The sequence below is a fragment of the Pristis pectinata genome, chromosome 18 (genome assembly GCF_009764475.1).
Source record: "Pristis pectinata isolate sPriPec2 chromosome 18, sPriPec2.1.pri, whole genome shotgun sequence".
In the NCBI taxonomy this organism is placed as follows: domain Eukaryota; kingdom Metazoa; phylum Chordata; class Chondrichthyes; order Rhinopristiformes; family Pristidae; genus Pristis; species Pristis pectinata.
In genome coordinates this window covers 40,034,888-40,052,604 of record NC_067422.1, presented here as the reverse complement: position 1 = coordinate 40,052,604, position 17,717 = coordinate 40,034,888, and the positions used below count along the sequence as shown (strand labels likewise).

The window sequence follows — 17,717 nt, the reverse complement described above, 5'->3', positions numbered from 1 at the left end:
GCATGACCTTCTGAGCCATTGCCAATAAAGTATCTTAGCCATCTGTCCCAGCAACCTTCTGGCATCTGTGACCATGTAATTCATCGACACTTCTCAGCTTGGAATTTCATTGGAGTGGTTTTCCACCTGCAATCAGCAGTCACCTACCTGATAAACCCTTAAGCAGGTCCCTGGCATACTCTTCTTCAGAAAGGCTGCCACTAACCAAGTCAGCAGATTCAACAGACAGATTTCCCAGCTCAGTAAATAAGGAATCTGGCACTGAAGCACAATGGTCTCAACAATGATAATCATCAGTTCAGAATTTGCCATTACAGAGGTAATCCGAAGGCCTAGACAAACAATCCACAGCAAATGGGGAATTTAAATTCAGTTAATTAGATAATCTGGAATTAATTTGCAATGACTCTTAGCTCCCCTTTGAAATGGCATAGAGTTCAAGAAAACAGCTCACCACCATCTTCTCAAGGGAAATTAGAGACTGATAATAAATGCTGGACCTGCTGTCACTGCCTACATTCCCTAAGTTCAAAGAACAACTGCAAATAATATTGTAATGCCCAAAAAAAATCTTCAATTTTGATTTATGCCACTAGGTCAACTTTAAAATGTAATACCTGCCCTTTTACTGCTTCCTTTCCCTCTATCCGTAGATTCATTGTGAGCATTGAATAGTGAATGCTTCACTATGTAATCTCCCACACAATGGGGAAAAAAAAATCGATACAGTGATCACTCTGCAGAACACCTCAACTCAATGGGCAAGCACGCCCAAGTTGCTATCACTTTAATTCTCGATCCACACTGACCTCTTGTCTCTGACCTCCAACGCTGTTCTAACAGTCCAACACAAGTTTGAGGAACAGAACTCTAGCCTCCAATCAAGTACATTAAAACCCTCAGGATTCAACATTCAATTCAACAATTTCAAATAACCATTTTATATCAGAATTGGCCAGTTATGATGAAAGTCATCAAGCTATAAAGTTAACTCTATTTCCCTCTTCAGATACTGCCTGACCAACTGTGTGCTTCCAACAATCTGGATTTTTATTTCTGATCTGCAGTTTCCCTTTGGAACACATGAACTTACTTTTCTGACCCATGATCTTGTCAAAAGTTTTGCTGAAGTCTATTAGACCGATCAAACATAGTCATCAATCCTTATTATCACCTCAAATAAAGTCATTTGTCGTCAGATATGAATTTCCTTCATCAAATCTATGCTAACAGTCCTTATCTAATCTATGCCTGAAGAGATTTAATTTCAACTGGCAGTTTCAAGTCCAATTTTGCTAAATCACATCTCAGCAAGGTAAAACTGGCTTTTCGTCAATTAAGAACTTAAACTCTTGGTCTCTTTCCCAATAACTCATCAAAATGTAAATAAATTATGGTTGCTCCTATTAAAACCGCCCCCTCTGATTATCCCTTATAATTGTCCAGCTTTGTTCCCCAAAAACCTCCCCTCTTATTAAACTTGCTTGCGAAGAAAGTTATCGTAAATGAATTATTAAATTTTTGCCTGCTCCATACCTTGTACATTGATTCTCATCCAGTCCTCTGTCCACCCATGCTTACCTAGTTGAGATACACAGGGTCAAATGAACAGATCCACCCCCACAGCAGGGAGGCATCTGCTGAGACTTAGTGAGGACTCAAGTGGCATATGGCCAAGAGTCTTCCCCAGGACCGCCCTGACATCCCTTCATGAATTATGGAAAGAGACCAGGAGTACAAGTTCTCAATCGAAGAAAAGCCAACTTTACCAGGCTGAGATGCAATTGACCAAAAGTAGACTTGAAAGTAAATCTCAAAGGCACAGATTAAGTAAGGACTGCTGGCACTGATTCGTTGAGGCAAATTTGTGTCTGACCGTACTGAACTTTTTTTGAGTCAATAATAAGGATGGACCACAGTGTGTTGGATATGGCAGAGTAGTAAAGCTGGGACAAAGCTTCACCTTCTATCAAAATGGTCAAAGTTTGTAACGGTTTTTAAATGTTTCTGATATTCAGAGACTTAAAAAAAATTAAAACTGCTTTAAATAATGAAACATTTTAAAGAATTAAAATAAAATCAAGAAAGAAATGAAGATAAATAAATAAACTTTTCTCCACAGATACCACTTGGCCTGCTGAGTTCCTCCAGCATCATAGTGTTTATCTACTAACTTCTCATCCCTCCTCACATCAGTAATTCTTTCTTTAACCAATACATCTATTGCTTCTCTCCAACAACACCCCCCCAGTTTCTATTAATCTTCTTAAAATCACCTAAAAGCCCTGTAAACATGAACATCTGAAGTCACAATATCATACTTCCATGTCTTTCTGTACCTCAGCTTATCTTCAACTGAAGTATTTGCCATCATGTACAAACTCATTTGTTGTCTTTCTTCAAACCATTGTTGCTTCTGCCTTTCAAACTTAAAACAACCCAACCCTTCATTTCCAGATCTGCCCTTTTCCCTCCAAAATCTAGATGCAGGTTCCCAAGCCTGACAAATTAGTTTCAACTCTTCTCATGATCATATTGGTTCCTGCCCTCTCAAGATGCAAGACACCTGGCATCAAAGAACAAGTGGCCCATCATGTCATTGTGTCCATATTGGTCAAAAAAAATTCCACCCAAATCTAATCTCTCATCTCTTGGTCCATATCTTTGTAGATTGAGGCACATCAAGTCTTCAACCAGTTACTTCATTTATCAATTTTCTATCTACAGGTATGTGAGCAGCACTGGCTAGGTTAGCACTTGTAGACTGTCCTCACAGACGTAATGGTGAGTTGGCTTCTTGAACTGCTGCAGTCTATCTGGTTAAGATACCATCATCAAGGGACTACTATGATTTACACCCAACAATGAAAGAAAGGTGAAACATTTCCAAGTCAGGAGAGCGTGCATCTAGGAGAACTCATGTTTCCATGCACTGGCTGCCTTGCCCTTCTAGGTGGTAGAGGTTGCAAGTTTGAGAAGTACTGTTGAAGCCGTGGGGAGTTAAAAGCACATTTTGTAGATGACACATGCTGGAAACATGGGTGAGCTGGTAGTGGGAATGAATGTGGGCAGGTTATTGGTGTATTCAGTGCCTTTTGACAGCTGCATTGATCAAAGTAGCCTCAAATCAAACCAGCAATTTTGTCCTTGATGAGAACAAACTTCCTCAGTATTGCTGGGGCTGCATTCATCCAGCATGTGGAAAGCATTCATCACACTCCTGATTTCTGCTTTGCGGATGGTGGAAAGGCTTTTGGGAGTCAGGTGACAAGTCACTCTTAGAATACTGACTTCCAAGCTGCTCCTTTAGCCACAGTATGTGTGTGGCTGGTCCAGTTAAGATTCTTATCGTTCGTGACCCCAACAAAGTTGACAGCAGGTAATCACAGACTCCCTCTTATTGGATGTGGAAATTCTCTTGCACTTGACGTGAGAATATTACGGGCCGGCCCGCGCCTCGGCGCCAGCCCACATCGGCAGGTCTTTGTACAGGGAAGGTTCAGTCTCACAAGTTTGAATGAGGAAGTGACGAAGATGACTGAGGGGGGCAGAGCAGTGGATGTTATCTACATGGACAAAGTCAGAGTATACAGCACAGAAACAGCCCTTTAGCCTAACTAGTCCACGCCGACCAAAGTGCCCACCTAAGCGAGTCCTGTTTGCCCATATTTGGCCCATATCCCTCTAAACCGTTCCCTTCCACATACACATCCAAACATCTTTTAAATGTCAGTATTGTACCTGCCTCAACTGCATTCTCTGACAGCTCATCCCATATACACACCACTCTCTGTGTGAAGTTGCCCTTCAGGTCCCTTTTAAATCTTTCCCCTCTCACCTTGAAGCTATGCCCTTTAGCTTTTGGTTCCATTTCCCTGGCAAAGCATTTAACAAGGTCCTCTGATCCAGAACATTAAGGCATATGGTGAGATGACGTTGAGTACAAAATTGACTTTGTCGTACAAGACAGAGGGTAGTGGTGGAGGGGTGTTTCTCCGACTGGAGGTCTGTGACCAGTGATGTTTTCTGCCAGGATCAATACTGGGGCCTCCGTTGTTTGTGATCTGGGTAGGCACCATGGTTGGCATGGATTGCTTGAGCCGAAGGGCCTGCTGTGACTATGACTCTAACAGGTGAGGAATACAGACCATGTTCAGGCTGATGGGATTAGTTAGACTGGCATCATGGTCAGCACAGACATGGTGGGCCGAGGTTCCTGTTCCTGTGCTGTACTGTTTTGTCTTGTATTATCTAGGTCTTGCTGCATGCAAGGACTGTACTATTTGCCAAGGAGTTCCAAGTGGAATTGAATATTCTGCAACTGTCGACAAACATCCTTACGTCTGACCTTACGATGAAAGGAAGGTCATTATGAAGCAGCTGAAGATAATTGGACCTCAGAAATAAGCTCCAAGAAATGCCCTGGTCTCCAATAATTTTCTCTGCAGTTTTCATTTTGGCCGCTTAGAATTGTACCCTGAATTTCAACTGACTTCAGTTTTGCCAGGACTCTTAGTGGATACAGGTTCACAGCCATTCCTTGTTGGAACTCAAAAAGAGAACTTCGTCTGACAATACCAGCAATCACAGGGGGTGCGAGGGATTAGTGGGAGAGGCGGTCAGGGAGCCAGAATCCTGCACCAGAAACAGCTTTGCTCAGCTCCCTGTACAGAATCGCTGAATTTCACAATTCCAAGCCATTAGAGGCTGCTGGTTTCCCAGAAAATCTTAACTGGCTAACTCTGAAAAAGCTAGGAATCTGTAGATTAAACTCAGCGCCAAGCTACTCACAAACTCAAAGGGACCACTTGACAAGCATTACATGCAGGACGTCAGGCAGCACTAAAGGAGTTAAGGACGTACTGCCCAGAATCCACCAAACTCTGACAGTTTTTCCACCAAAGAAGTCAGGGCAGGCTTAACAGCAACAAAGAGAGGGAAAGCTGCAAGGAAAGATGGAATGCCTCAAGACTATCTCTAACATCCCAAACTGATGTTCTGAAATGGTCCCCAAGCCAAAATTCAAATGTTTTGGAGAAAGCAAGCAGATTCCTTGAGTCTAGTGTGAAGCAAATGTTGATTCTCTGCCAAATCTAAGGACTGCAACACCAGGTGTGTCAGACAATTACCATAGATATGTCCAACTTAAAACTACTGAAGCAGCTCAACCTTCAAATGTACATCATTCCCTCCCTCCCTGTCTACCCCACTCCCCTCCCAATCACATGATCCATCCTCCCTCCCTTCTCTCTAACCATTGCCCCTTGTATTTCCCTCCATTCCAGCCTTTCCTCCTCTCAAGATTCTTCACCTCCCCCATTTGTCTCTCCCCCACTTATCTCCATTCTCCCTCCCTATCCATTTCTACTCTTACACCCTCCCAACCTCTCCCCCTCCCTCCTCACGGAATCAGAATGGTAGCAGGACAGGAGGAGGCCTTTCAGTCCATTATGTCTGCACTAGCTCTCTCGTTGTGCAACTCACCAGTTCCAGCCCCAGTATCTTCTCCTCAGCCTTGCAAAATTTCCTCACAACATATTTATCCAATTCCCTCTTGAATTAAGTCTGCTTCCACCAAATCCACAGGCAGTTCATTCCAGATTCCAGACACACACTGCACAAAAACATTTTTCCCCATGTCATTCTTTATTCTCCTCCTTTATTTACACCTGTAACCCCTTCCAACAGGAAAAGTCTTCATTGTAGACTGTGCACATCCCTAATCATTTTATATCCTTTTATCAAATCTCCCCTCAGCCAACTTCTCTCCAAAGAAAACAGTCCCAGCCTCTGATCAATCCTTCTAACTGTGGCCCCTCATCCCAGGAACTATAATAAACCCTTTCTGAACCCTCTCTAATGCCTTCACATTCTTTCTAATAATGAGGTGACCAGAATTGAGGACAATGCACCAGCTTTGACTGGACCAGTGTTTTATAAGAGTTTAGCACGACTTCCCTGCTTCTCTACTGGCCTGTCTATTGATAAAGCTCAGAAACAGAATCATAGGAACAGTACAGCACAATACAGGCCCTTCAGCCCACAATGTTGTGCCGACCTTTAAACCTCGCCTAAAACTATCTAACCCCTTCCTCCCACATATCCTTCGATTTTAAATTCCTCCATATGCTTATCTAACAATCTCTTGAAATTGACCAATGTACCTGCCTCCACCAGTACCCCAGGCAGCGCACTCCATGCCCCAACCACTCTCTGGGTAAAAAACTTCCCTCTGATATCTCCCTTGAACTTTCCACCCATTACTTTAAAGCCATGCCCTCTTGTATTGACCATAGGCACCCTGGGAAAGAGGCACTGGCTGTCCACTCTATCTATTCCTCTTAATATCTTGTACACCTCTATCATGTCTCCCCTCATCCTCTTTCTCTCCAATGAGTAAAGCCCTAGTTCCCTTAGTCTCTCCTCATAATGCACTCTCTCCAAACCAGGCAGCATCCTGGTAAATCTCCTCTGCACCCTTTCCAAGGCCTCCACAACCTTCCCATAATGAGGCGACCAGAACTGGACACAGTACAAGTGTGGTCTAACCAGAGTTTTGTAGAGCTGCATCATTACCTCGCGGCTCTTAAACTCGATCCCACGACTTATGAAGGCTAACATCCCATAAGCTTTCTTAACTATCCTATCCATCTGTGAGGCAACTTTCAGTGATCTGTGGATATGAACCCCCAGATCCCTCTGCTCCTCCACACTGCCCAGAATCCTGCCATTAACTGAATGTGTATGCCTTATTAACTGCTTTCTCAATCAGCCTTGTAATGTTCCCAATCGTACTCCACACTGTTCCCGCCTCGGACCCCACCACACCCACCCTCCTTTAATCCCAATCCCACCCCAACATGACCTTCTACTCTCCTCTGACACCCCTTTCCCCACTCTGTTACTCCCGCCAACCAAGCCCTCTCTCCCATTGCCCTCTTCTGACTCCATACCTCACCCTGCTCCAAACCCTGCTGTGTCTTACCATATGCCCACCCCCTCTCTGATGCTAAGCAGCCTGTCCTTTTTTTGTTATTTATACAGCATGGTACCAGGCTCTTCTGGCCCAATAAGCCTGCGCCACCCAATTACACCCATGTTGACCTACTAACCCATACGTCTTTGGAACATGGGAGGAAACCACAGCACCCAGAGGAAACCAACGCAGTCACAGGGAAAACACACAAACTCCTTACAGACAATGGTGGGAATTGAACCCCGATCGCTGGCGCTGTAATAGCGTTACGCTAACTGCTACGCTACCATGCCACTCATCAGAGACCTCACCTTTGTACCCCCACACCCACACTCAACAAGTTCCAGTCCCAACACTATACCAAGCTCTTCTTCTATCACCTCTACACCCATTTCTTTGGCATGGAGTCTTCACCCTCCCACTAGTATTGGTTTATTATTGTCACTTGTGCCGAGCTCCAGTGAAAAACTTATCTTGCATACCGATCATACAGATCAATTCATTACACAGTGCATTGAGGTAGTACAGGGTAAAACAATCACAGATTACAGAGTAAAGTGTCACAGCTACAGAGGAAGTGCAGTGCAGGTAGACAATAAGGTGCTAGGTCATAACAAGGTAGATTGTGAGGTCAAGAGTCCACTTATGACCCCTTCTCACATCTCTTGCACTCACCTTTTTCTTGGATACCCCCTTCTGGCCTTTTACCCTCTCTTGACCTTTTCATTTCCAACTGCCAACGCTACATCAATCACCTCGACTTCTCCACTCCCCTCACCCCCCCCCACACCAATCCCAACATCATCATCAAATCCACAAAGGCGGTGCCATTGTGGTCTGGAAGACTGACCTCTACCTCACAGAGGCCAAATGGCAGCTGTTAGATATCTCCTCATACCCACCCCCGGACCACGACCCCGTACATGAACACCAGGCCACTGTTTCCCACATTAGGACATCTCCCCTCCTCAGCCCCCAACCCCACACTGCCTGTTTCTATCTCTTACCCAGGATTCACAAACAGGACGTCCCTGGTAGACCCATCGTCTCATCCTGCTCTTGCCCCACCAAATTTATCTCTTCATACCTCAACTCTACCCTGTCTCCCTTTATCCAGCCCCTTCCCAACTTTTTTCCACCTCTCATGCCTTCCACCGTTCAATTCCCTACTACCAACCACCTCACCTTCACCATGGAATTCCAGTCTTTATCCCCCATCAAGAAGATAATAAGGCCCTCCACTTCGTTCTGGGACAAAGACCCAACCAGTTCCCCTCCGTTAAGTTTCTCATCCTCCTGGCAGAACTTGTTCTTACCCTCAACAACTTCTCTTTCAATTCCTCCCACTTCCTACAAATCAAAGATGTAGCCATGGACACTTGGCTAACATGTAACAATCCTTGTTCCAAACCTACTCTGGCACCCCTCCCCAACTCTTTCTCCATTACATCGACGACTGCATTGATGCTGCATCCTGCACTCACGCGAAACTTGTCAATTTTATCAAATTCCATTTTATCCGTGCTCCCCTTCTTGAACACGGGCGTAACATCTGCTACCGTCCAGTCCTTTACCACCAATTCTGCATCCAAGGAGCATTGAAAGATTATGGTCAGAGACCCCACTATTTCGTCTTGCACCTCCCTCAAAATCTTAGAGTGCATATCATGTGGTCCTAGTAACTTACCTATTTTAAGTACAGCCAACTTTTCTGATACCTCCATGCTGTGAATATTTAATATATTTACCATCTCTTCTTCACTATTCCTTTGGAAGCATCCTCCCCTGGTGAAGGTTGATGAAATGTACTCCTGATGCTGAGTCTCAACCCGAAATGTTGACTATTCCTTTTCCCCACACTTGCTGCTCAACCCTCCAAGTTCCTCCAGCAGGTCGTTTGTTGCTCCTGCTTCCAGCATCTGCGTCTTTTGTGTCTGCAATATACTCACTTGGTTGCTTAATACTCTCTTCTGTATTCACATGCAACCTACTTTTATCCTTAAAAGGCTCCACTCCTCCACATACTACCGTTTTACTACTATAGAATCATTTGGGATTCCCATTTATGTTAGCAGTTGATCATGTGCTCTCTTTGCCTCTCCTGTTTTAGTTTCCACTTCTCCTCTGATTCTTTTGTTCTCACTGGTATTTACATCCTGACACTTGTCATAATTTTGTTTTTTGTTTTAGCTTCCTCTGCATTGCTTTTGTCATGCAGAGAGCCCTGGATTTGTTCATTCTTCCTTTGCCCATGATGGGAATGTGTCTCAAATATACCCGAATCACCTCTCCTTTCAAGGCAGTTCATGTTCTAACAGTTTGCCAATTAACTTTGGTTTCAGTTTATCTGGGCTTGATCCACTCTTATTCCCTTGAAACTCGCTTTCTCCAATTAACTATTTTACTTTTGATTGTTCTTTTCTATACTTCTTTTCTATAGTGTACTTGACCCACCTCATTCTCCAGAACCAGATCTAGCAATACCTCAGGAAACATAATGCATCAGAAAATTATCTTGGACATACTTCAGAAATTCTTCACCCTCTCTGCTTTAAACACTATAATTATCCCAATGTAATTAGAATCCCCCATTATAACTACCCTATTATTTTTGCAGCTCTCTGCAATCACTATGCATATTTGCTCATCTGCATCTGTCCTACTTGGTGACCGACAAAACATACCCAAAAATGTTTCCTCTATTGCTCCTTAGTTCTAACCAAATAGATTCCATCTTTGACTCCTCTGCACCATCCTCTCTGCATCTCTGTAATCAACACTGCCACCCCTCCTCCTTTCTTTCCCTCCTGAACACTCTGTATCTGGGAATACCTAATGCCCAGTCCTTCCCCTTTTTCAGCCAAGTTTCTGTTATTGCAACATCATATTCCCACAAGGCTATCTGCCAGCTGTAGTTCACTAACCTTATTTATCACACTCCACGCCAGCACATACTGTACATGCATAGTAAACCAAATTTGTTATTTCCTACTCCAGTCTGTCTTCCCACCCTCCCTCTCTCACCAGGCTACTTCCCCCTCCATCTTCTTCCTGCAGCCTGCACGGTCTCTCTCCCCCTCCCTCCCTTCCAGCCAGCCTCCTTTCCCTGACATTCCCATCATGCCCCCATTCCTGGCGTCCCCTCCCAGCCTCCAGCCTGCTCCCTTGCCCCACCACACCATGCCAGATACTACCCCCAACCCACCCATCCCCACCGATTCCAATCCCTCTGACTCTTTCCCATCTGCAGTCACCATCCCCCTCCCTGAATCACAACTCTTCACTCCTCACATCCCCCCCTGACTCCTCCTACTGGCTCCAACTCTCTCTTCATCCTTAGGCATCAACCATAGGGACACCCCCCACTACTACCACCACCCCTCTCTTCCACCACCAGCAGGACCCCACCACAAACAAATCTCTGTTTCCTCCGACCCATCTGACTCTCTCTCCCACCACCATCAGGACCCCTCCATCAATTCTCTCTCCCTTCCATCCACAGCTCTCCCCCAACCTTGGATCACACCACCACTCATTCTCCTCTTAGCAATCACCCCCACTCTTCCCTCCCAACCCCCGAATCCCATTCCCCCCTCCTCCCACCAACACCGTCGCACCCACCAACCGCTTCCATCTGGGGTCAATTCGGAGGTGCAGTGCCAGCGACCCAGTTCAATCCTGGCCCCAGTGCTGTGTGGAGTTTGCACGTTCTCCCTGTGACCCAGTGGGTTTCCCCGGGCGCTCCGGGTTCCTCCCGTATCCCCCAAGGTACCTCCACCAACCTCCCAATCAACTCCCTAGGAATGCTCCACATCCCACAGTTCCCCACAATAACCCTGCCCCCCCCACCCTCCTCCAAACCCCCCACCACCACCACCCCCTCAACCCTCCAAGGCCCCCCCCGACCCCTCAACTCACTCTCACCCCCAAACACTATTCCTAACCCACATCCCCCTCCCCCAAAGCTCCGAGACCTTCTCCAGGCACATCAGGCCACCCGAGACCCTCCCCGGCACTTCCCTCCTCCTGAGACTCTTCACTGCCCTCCCTCAATTCTCCCCATCCCTGAATCTACCCCACCCTCCCACTCTCTGCCCCTCTCATTCTCCCAATCGACACCCTACTCATATCCAAACCCCCCCAAACCCCCCCCACCCCAACATGGACCTAGCCCACCACCCCACCCCGCCAGTTCTCTTGGAAGCTTTTCCCTCCTACCCCCAACTCTTCCTCCTGACACTCTCACGGCCCCACCCCACCCCGCCCTCTTCCCACCACAACACTCTTCCTCCTCTCCACCCCCCGCAGCCCCTCCCCAGTCTCTCTCACCGGGCCTCGCCTGGCTTCTCCACCCACTCCCAACCCCTCCATTCCTCCCTCGACCTCTCCCACCCAAGCCAATTGTCCCCCTTCTTCCTCCACCCCCTCACACCCACCAGCCAGCTCTACTCCACACCCACCAACCCACAGCCAGTCTCCCCTATCCCCCAGAACACAGTCTTCATTGGCTATCTTCCTCCATCTACTCCTTTCCAACCCAATTCCACCCCATCAGCCGCCCTGCACCTGACATTCCTCCTCAACCTCCACCCGCACTGCCCCTCCACCCTCTCATTCCTGACCCAGCTCCCAGCCCAGTCCCCCAAAAACCCTCCTTGCCCCTCACCTACCTGCCTCCAACCACCTCGCCCTTCTCACCTGCAGCCACACCCCCTATCCTTACACCCTTAAGCCCTGATCCCCACACATCCCCGAGCCCATTCTCCCTCACACCTCTGCCCCACTTCTCCCCTCACTGCTACCACCCTTTTCCCCTCAGCTACTCCCAAACCCCTGACACAACCCCCAATTCACTCACCCCCACACCTGCAACGACCCCAACACAATGCGCACAAACTGCCCCAACCCTCACTATTGCCAATCCCACACACCCTATGACCTCCCTCATCCCCAACCCTGATCAACCCCGAACACCTCAACCCCAAACTGTTCTTCAACCCCACACTAATATCCCTCATCTCAATCCCCTCCTCCCTACTGACCCCCAAATGCCTTCTGCCCTAGTCAAAAACCCCCAATCACTTCCCCATCAGCCCCACTCTCACCTCCAATCTTACCCACCTCACCTCCCCTCATCTCACTTCCCCCTCCCCTCTCACCTCCCCTCCTCCCCGACCTCCTCCTCCTCCCCCTCACCTCTCCCCTCCCACCACCTCACCTCCCCCTCACCCCCCTCATCTCACCTCCCCTCCTCCTCCCCCTCCCCCCTCCGCCACCTCATCCTTCCACCACCTCACCTCTCCCCTACTCCTTCCCCCCTCACCTCCCTCCTCCTCCCCCCCCTCCCCCCCTCACCTCCCTCCTCCTCCTCCTCCTCCTCCCTCACCTCACCTCCTCCTCCGCCTTTCCTCCGCCCTCTCCCGCTCCCCTCCCCGGTTCTTCTCCCATTGCCCCTCAGCCCCTCCTGCTTTGCAGCCTCACTCCCTTCCCCTCCGCCGGCCTCCGGCCGCCGGCCCTCACCTTATCCTCAGCCTCCAGGCCGCTGAAGCTCCACACGGCCAGCGCCTGCACGGCCAGGATGGCCAGGGCGGCCGCGGCCACCACCCGGTACCTCCGCGCCAGCTTCCGAGCTCGGAGCCTGGCCACCATCTTCCCGGCGGAGTCAGCGCGGCGCCGTGCGCCTGCGCGTGCGGGGGCCGGGCGGCGGGGGCGCGCCTGCGCGTGCGGGGCCGGGCGGCGGGGGCGCGCCTGGGCGGGCGGGGGCCGGACGGCGGGGGCGCGCCTGGGCGGGCGGGGGCCGGGCGGCGGGGGGCGCGCCTGCGGGAGCCGGGCGGCGGGGGGCGCGCGTGCAGGGGCCGGGCGGCGGGGGCGCGCCTGGGCGGACGGTGAGCTCCCGCCCGGTGCAGCTGTCCGGTCATTCCCTGAACTCGCTCAGGACCAACAGGCCACTCGGCCCGTCTGCCTGTCTACTCGGCACCAAAGCGCGCCAGCCGGAGCCCTCTTCCCAACCGGTCCTCACCGACCCCGGGTACACCCGGTCCGGGCTGTGTGTGTGTGTGTGTGTCCCACACCCCGGGTACACCCGGTCCGGGCTGTGTGTGTGTGTGTGTCCCACACCCCGGGTACACCCGGTCCGGGCTGTGTGTGTGTGTGTGTGTCCCACACCCCGGGTACACCCGGTCCGGGCTGTGTGTGTGTGTGTGTGTGCCCCACACCCCGGGTACACCCGGTCCGGGTTGTGTGTGTGTGTGTCCCACACCCCGGGTACACCCGGTCCGGGCTGTGTGTGTGTGTCCCACACCCCGGGTACACCCGGTCCGGGCTGTGTGTGTGTGTGTCCCACACCCCGGGTACACCCGGTCCGGGCTGTGTGTGTGTGTCCCACACCCCGGGTACACCCGGTCCGGGCTGTGTGTGTGTGTCCCACACCCCGGGTACAACCCGGTCCAGGCTGTGTGTGTGTGTGTCCCACACCCCGGGTACACCCGGTCCGGGCTGTGTGTGTGTGTGTCCCACACCCCGGGTACACCCGGTCCGGGCTGTGTGTGTGTGTCCCACACCCCGGGTACACCCGGTCCAGGCTGTGTGTGTGTGTGTCCCACACCCCGGGTACACCCGGTCCGGGCTGTGTGTGTGTGTGTCCCACACCCCGGGTACACCCGGTCCGGGCTGTGTGTGTGTGTCCCACACCCCGGGTACACCCGGTCCAGGCTGTGTGTGTGTGTGTCCCACACCCCGGGTACACCCGGTCCGGGCTGTGTGTGTGTGTGTCCCACACCCCGGGTACACCCGGTCCGGGCTGTGTGTGTGTGTGTGTCCCACACCCCGGGTACACACGGTCCAGGCTGTGTGTGTGTGTGTCCCACACCCCGGGTACACCCGGTCCGGGCTGTGTGTGTGTGTGTGTGTCCCACACCCCGGGTACACCCGGTCCGGGCTGTGTGTGTGTGTCCCACACCCCGGGTACACCCGGTCCAGGCTGTGTCCCACACCCCGGGTACACCCGGTCCGGGCTGTGTGTGTGTGTGTGTGTGTGTGTGTGTCCCACACCCCGGGTACACCCGGTCCGGGCTGTGTGTGTGTGTGTGTCCCACACCCCGGGTACACCCGGTCCGGGCTGTGTGTGTGTGTCCCACACCCCGGGTACACCCGGTCCGGGCTGTGTGTGTGTGTCCCACACCCCGGGTACACCATCAGGCAGTGAGTCCAACACCCTCTGGTGATAAACCTGTCCCATCCTTCCACTGAGAATCCCTGACCCTACTCTACCCCACCCCACAACCATTTTCGACTCCACTGTTAAGGGAGATCCTTTCAGTTCACCCCATCACGGTCTCTCCTAACTGATACCATAGAACAATACAGGCCCTTCGGCCCACCATGTTGTGCCGCCCTTCATACCACTCCTAAGACTATCTAACCCCTTCCTCCAACATATCCCTCTAACTTAAATTCCTCCATATGCTTATCTAACAATCTCTTGAACTTGACCAATGTACCAGCCTCCACCACCACCCCAGGCAGCCCATTACATGTACCCACCACTCTCTGGGTGAAAAACCTCCCTCTGACATCTCCCTTGAACTTCCCACCCATTACCTTAAGGCCATGTCCTCTTCTATTGACCATAGGTGCCCTGGAAAAGAGGCGCTGGTTGTCCACTATATCTATTCCTCTTAATATCTTGTATACCTCTATCATGTCTCCTCTCATCCTCCTTCTCTCCAATGAGTAAAGCCCTAGCTCCTTTAGTCTCTCCTCATAATCCATACTCTCTAATCCAGGCAGCATCCTGGTAAATCTCTCCTGCACCCTTTCCAATGCCTCCATATCCTTCCTATAATGAGGCGACCAGAACTGGATACAGTACTCTAAGTGTGGCCTAACCAGAGTTTTGTAAAGCTGCATCATTACTTCATGGCTCTTAAACTCGATCCCACAACTTATGAAAGCTAACATCCCACAAGCTTTCTTAACTACCCTATCCACCTGTGAGGCAACTTTCAGTGATCTGTGGATATGAACCCCCCAGATCCCTCTGCTCCTCTACACTCCCCAGAATCCTGCCATTTACCTTGTACTCTGCCTTGGAGTTTGTCCTCCCAAAGTGTATGACCTCACACTTCTCCGGATTGAACTCCATCTGCCACTTGTCAGCCCAGCTCTGCATCCTATCAATATCCCTCTGTAAGCTTTGACAGCCCTCCACACTATCCACAACACCACCAATCATTCTGTCATCTGCAAACTTGTTAACCCACCCTTCCACCCCCTCGTCTAAGTCATTAATAAATATCACAAAAAGTAGAGGTCCCAGAACCTATCCCTGTGGGACCCCTCTAGTCACAACCCTCCAATCCGAATGCACTCCCTCCACCACAGCCCTCTGCTTTCTACAGGCAAGCCAATTCCGAATCCACACAGCCAAGCCTCCCTGGATCCCTTGGCCTCTGACCTTCTGAAGAAGCCTACCATGAGGAACCTTATCAAACGCCTTACTAAAATCCATGTAGACCACATCCACTGCACTACCCTCGTCAATCTTCCTGGTCACCTCCTCAAAGAACCCTATCAGGCTTGTGAGGCAAGATCTTCCCTTCACAAAGCCATGCTGGCTGTCCCTAATCAGTCCATGATTCTCTAAATGCTCATAGATCCTATCTCTTAGAATCCTTTCTAACAGCTTACCCACCACAGACGTAAGGCTCACTGGTCTGTAATTCCCTTGACTATCCCTACTACCTTTTTTGAATAAGGGGACAACATTCGCCACCCTCCAATCCTCCGGTACCATCCCCGTGGACAACGAGGACTCAAAGATCCTAGCCAACAGTTCAGCAATCTCCTCCCTTGCCTCGCGAAGCAGCCTGGGAATATTCCGTCATGCCCCAGGGACTTCTCTGTCCTAATATTTTCTAACAACTCCAACACATCTTGTCTCTTGATATCTACATACTCCAGAACATTACCCTTGCCATCACTGTCCTCAGCAACATCAAGACCCTTCTCCTTGGTGAATACTGAAGAGAAGTATTCATTGAGAACCTCACCCACTTCCACAGCTTCCAAGCACATCCTCCCACTTTTGTCTTTAATCGGACCTTCCTTTACTCTAGCCATCCTTCTGCTCTTCACATACGAGAGAAAAGCCTTGGGATTCTCCTTAACCCTACTTGCCAAAGCCTTTTCATTCCCCTTCTCACTCTCCTCAGCCCTTTCTTAAGTTCCTTCCTTGCTACTCTATATTTCTCATGAGCCCTGTCTGATCCTTGCTGCTTACACCTTCTGTATGCTGCCTTCTTCTTCCTAACTAGTTGTTCCACCTCTCGTCACCCACGGTTCCTTCACCCTGCCATTCCTTCTCTTCCTCACTGGGACAAATTTATCCCTAACATCCTGCAAAAGGTCCCTGAACATCGACCACATCTCCATAGTACATTTCCCTTCAAAAATGTCATCCCAATTTACACTCCCAAGTTCTCACCTTATAGCCTCATAATTCGCCTTTCCCCAATTAAATATCTTCCCGTCCTCTTTGCTCCTATCCCTGTCCATGATAATTCTAAAGGTTATGGAGCAATGGTCACTGTCCCCCAAATGCTCACCCACCGATAGATCTGTCACCTGACCCGGTTCATTACCTAAAACTAGATCTACTATGGCACTCCCTCAAGTCGGCCTGTCAACATACTGTGCCAGGAATCCGTCCTGGACACACTTAACAAATTCCGCCGCGTCTAAACCTTTGGCACTAAGTAGGTGCCAATCAATATTTGGAAAGTTGAAGTCTTCCATTATAATAACCCTGTTATTTTCGCATCTTTCCTAAAACTGCCTCCCAATCTGCTCCTCAGTATCCCTACTGCTACTGGGGGGGCCTATAGAATACTCCCAGGAGGGTAACTGCTCCTCTCTTGTTCCTAACTTCCACCCATATTGACTCTAGAGAGGATCCTTCTACATTATCTACCCTTTCTGCAGCTGTAACAGTTTGCCTGACCAGTATCGCCACCCCTCCTCCTCTTCTCCCCCCCTTCCTATCCCTTTTAAAACACTGAAAACCAGGAATATTCAATATCCATTCCTGCCCTGATGTCAGCCATGTCTCTGCAAGAGCCACAATATTGTAGTCCCATGTACTTATCCAATCTCTCAGTTCATCTCCCTTATTCCTGATGCTTCTCGCATTTAAGTAAATGTACTTTAGCCCATCCACCTTACTACTTTTATAGCCTGTACTCTGCTTCTCCTTCCTCAAAGCCTCTCTACCTGTCAGATCTGACTTTTCCCCATCCCCTTCTTCCTCTGACCTACTCCTCCGGTTCCCTTCCCCCTCGCAATCTAGTTTAAACCCTCCTGAACCACCCTAGCAAACCTGGCTGCAAGGATATTGACCCCCCTCAGGTTCAGGTGTAACCTGTCCTCTCTGTACAGGTCCCACCTTCCCCTGAAGAGATCCCAATGATCCAAAAATCTAAAACCCTCCCTCCTGCACCAACTTCTCAGCCACGCATTTATTTGCCATCACCTCCTATTCCTACCTTCACTATCGCATGGTACTGGCAGCAATCCCAAGATTGCTACCCTTGAGGTCCTGTTCTTTAGCCTTCTGCCTAGCTCCCTAAACTCACTTTTCAGGACCTCATCCCTCTTCCTACCTATGTCGTTACTCCTCAATCGTCTTGCTTTATCCTCTCTTCGAGAGAAATTCTCCATGTGCCTCAGTTTGCACAACATGCTT

The 17,717-nt window shown here is 49.7% G+C and overlaps 1 protein-coding gene across 1 annotated transcript in view; it reads right to left on the bottom strand.

Annotated features, from left to right (window-relative positions):
* xylt2 (xylosyltransferase II) overlaps window positions 1-12,657 on the bottom strand; it is a 128,904-nt gene extending 116,247 nt beyond the window's left edge. The window contains exon 1 of the mRNA XM_052032746.1: window positions 12,497-12,657. Within this exon, the coding sequence (XP_051888706.1) occupies window positions 12,497-12,625 (129 nt within the window). The 5' untranslated portion in view covers window positions 12,626-12,657. The remainder of the gene's footprint in view (window positions 1-12,496) is intronic.
* Between the last annotated feature and the right edge of the window lie 5,060 nt (window positions 12,658-17,717).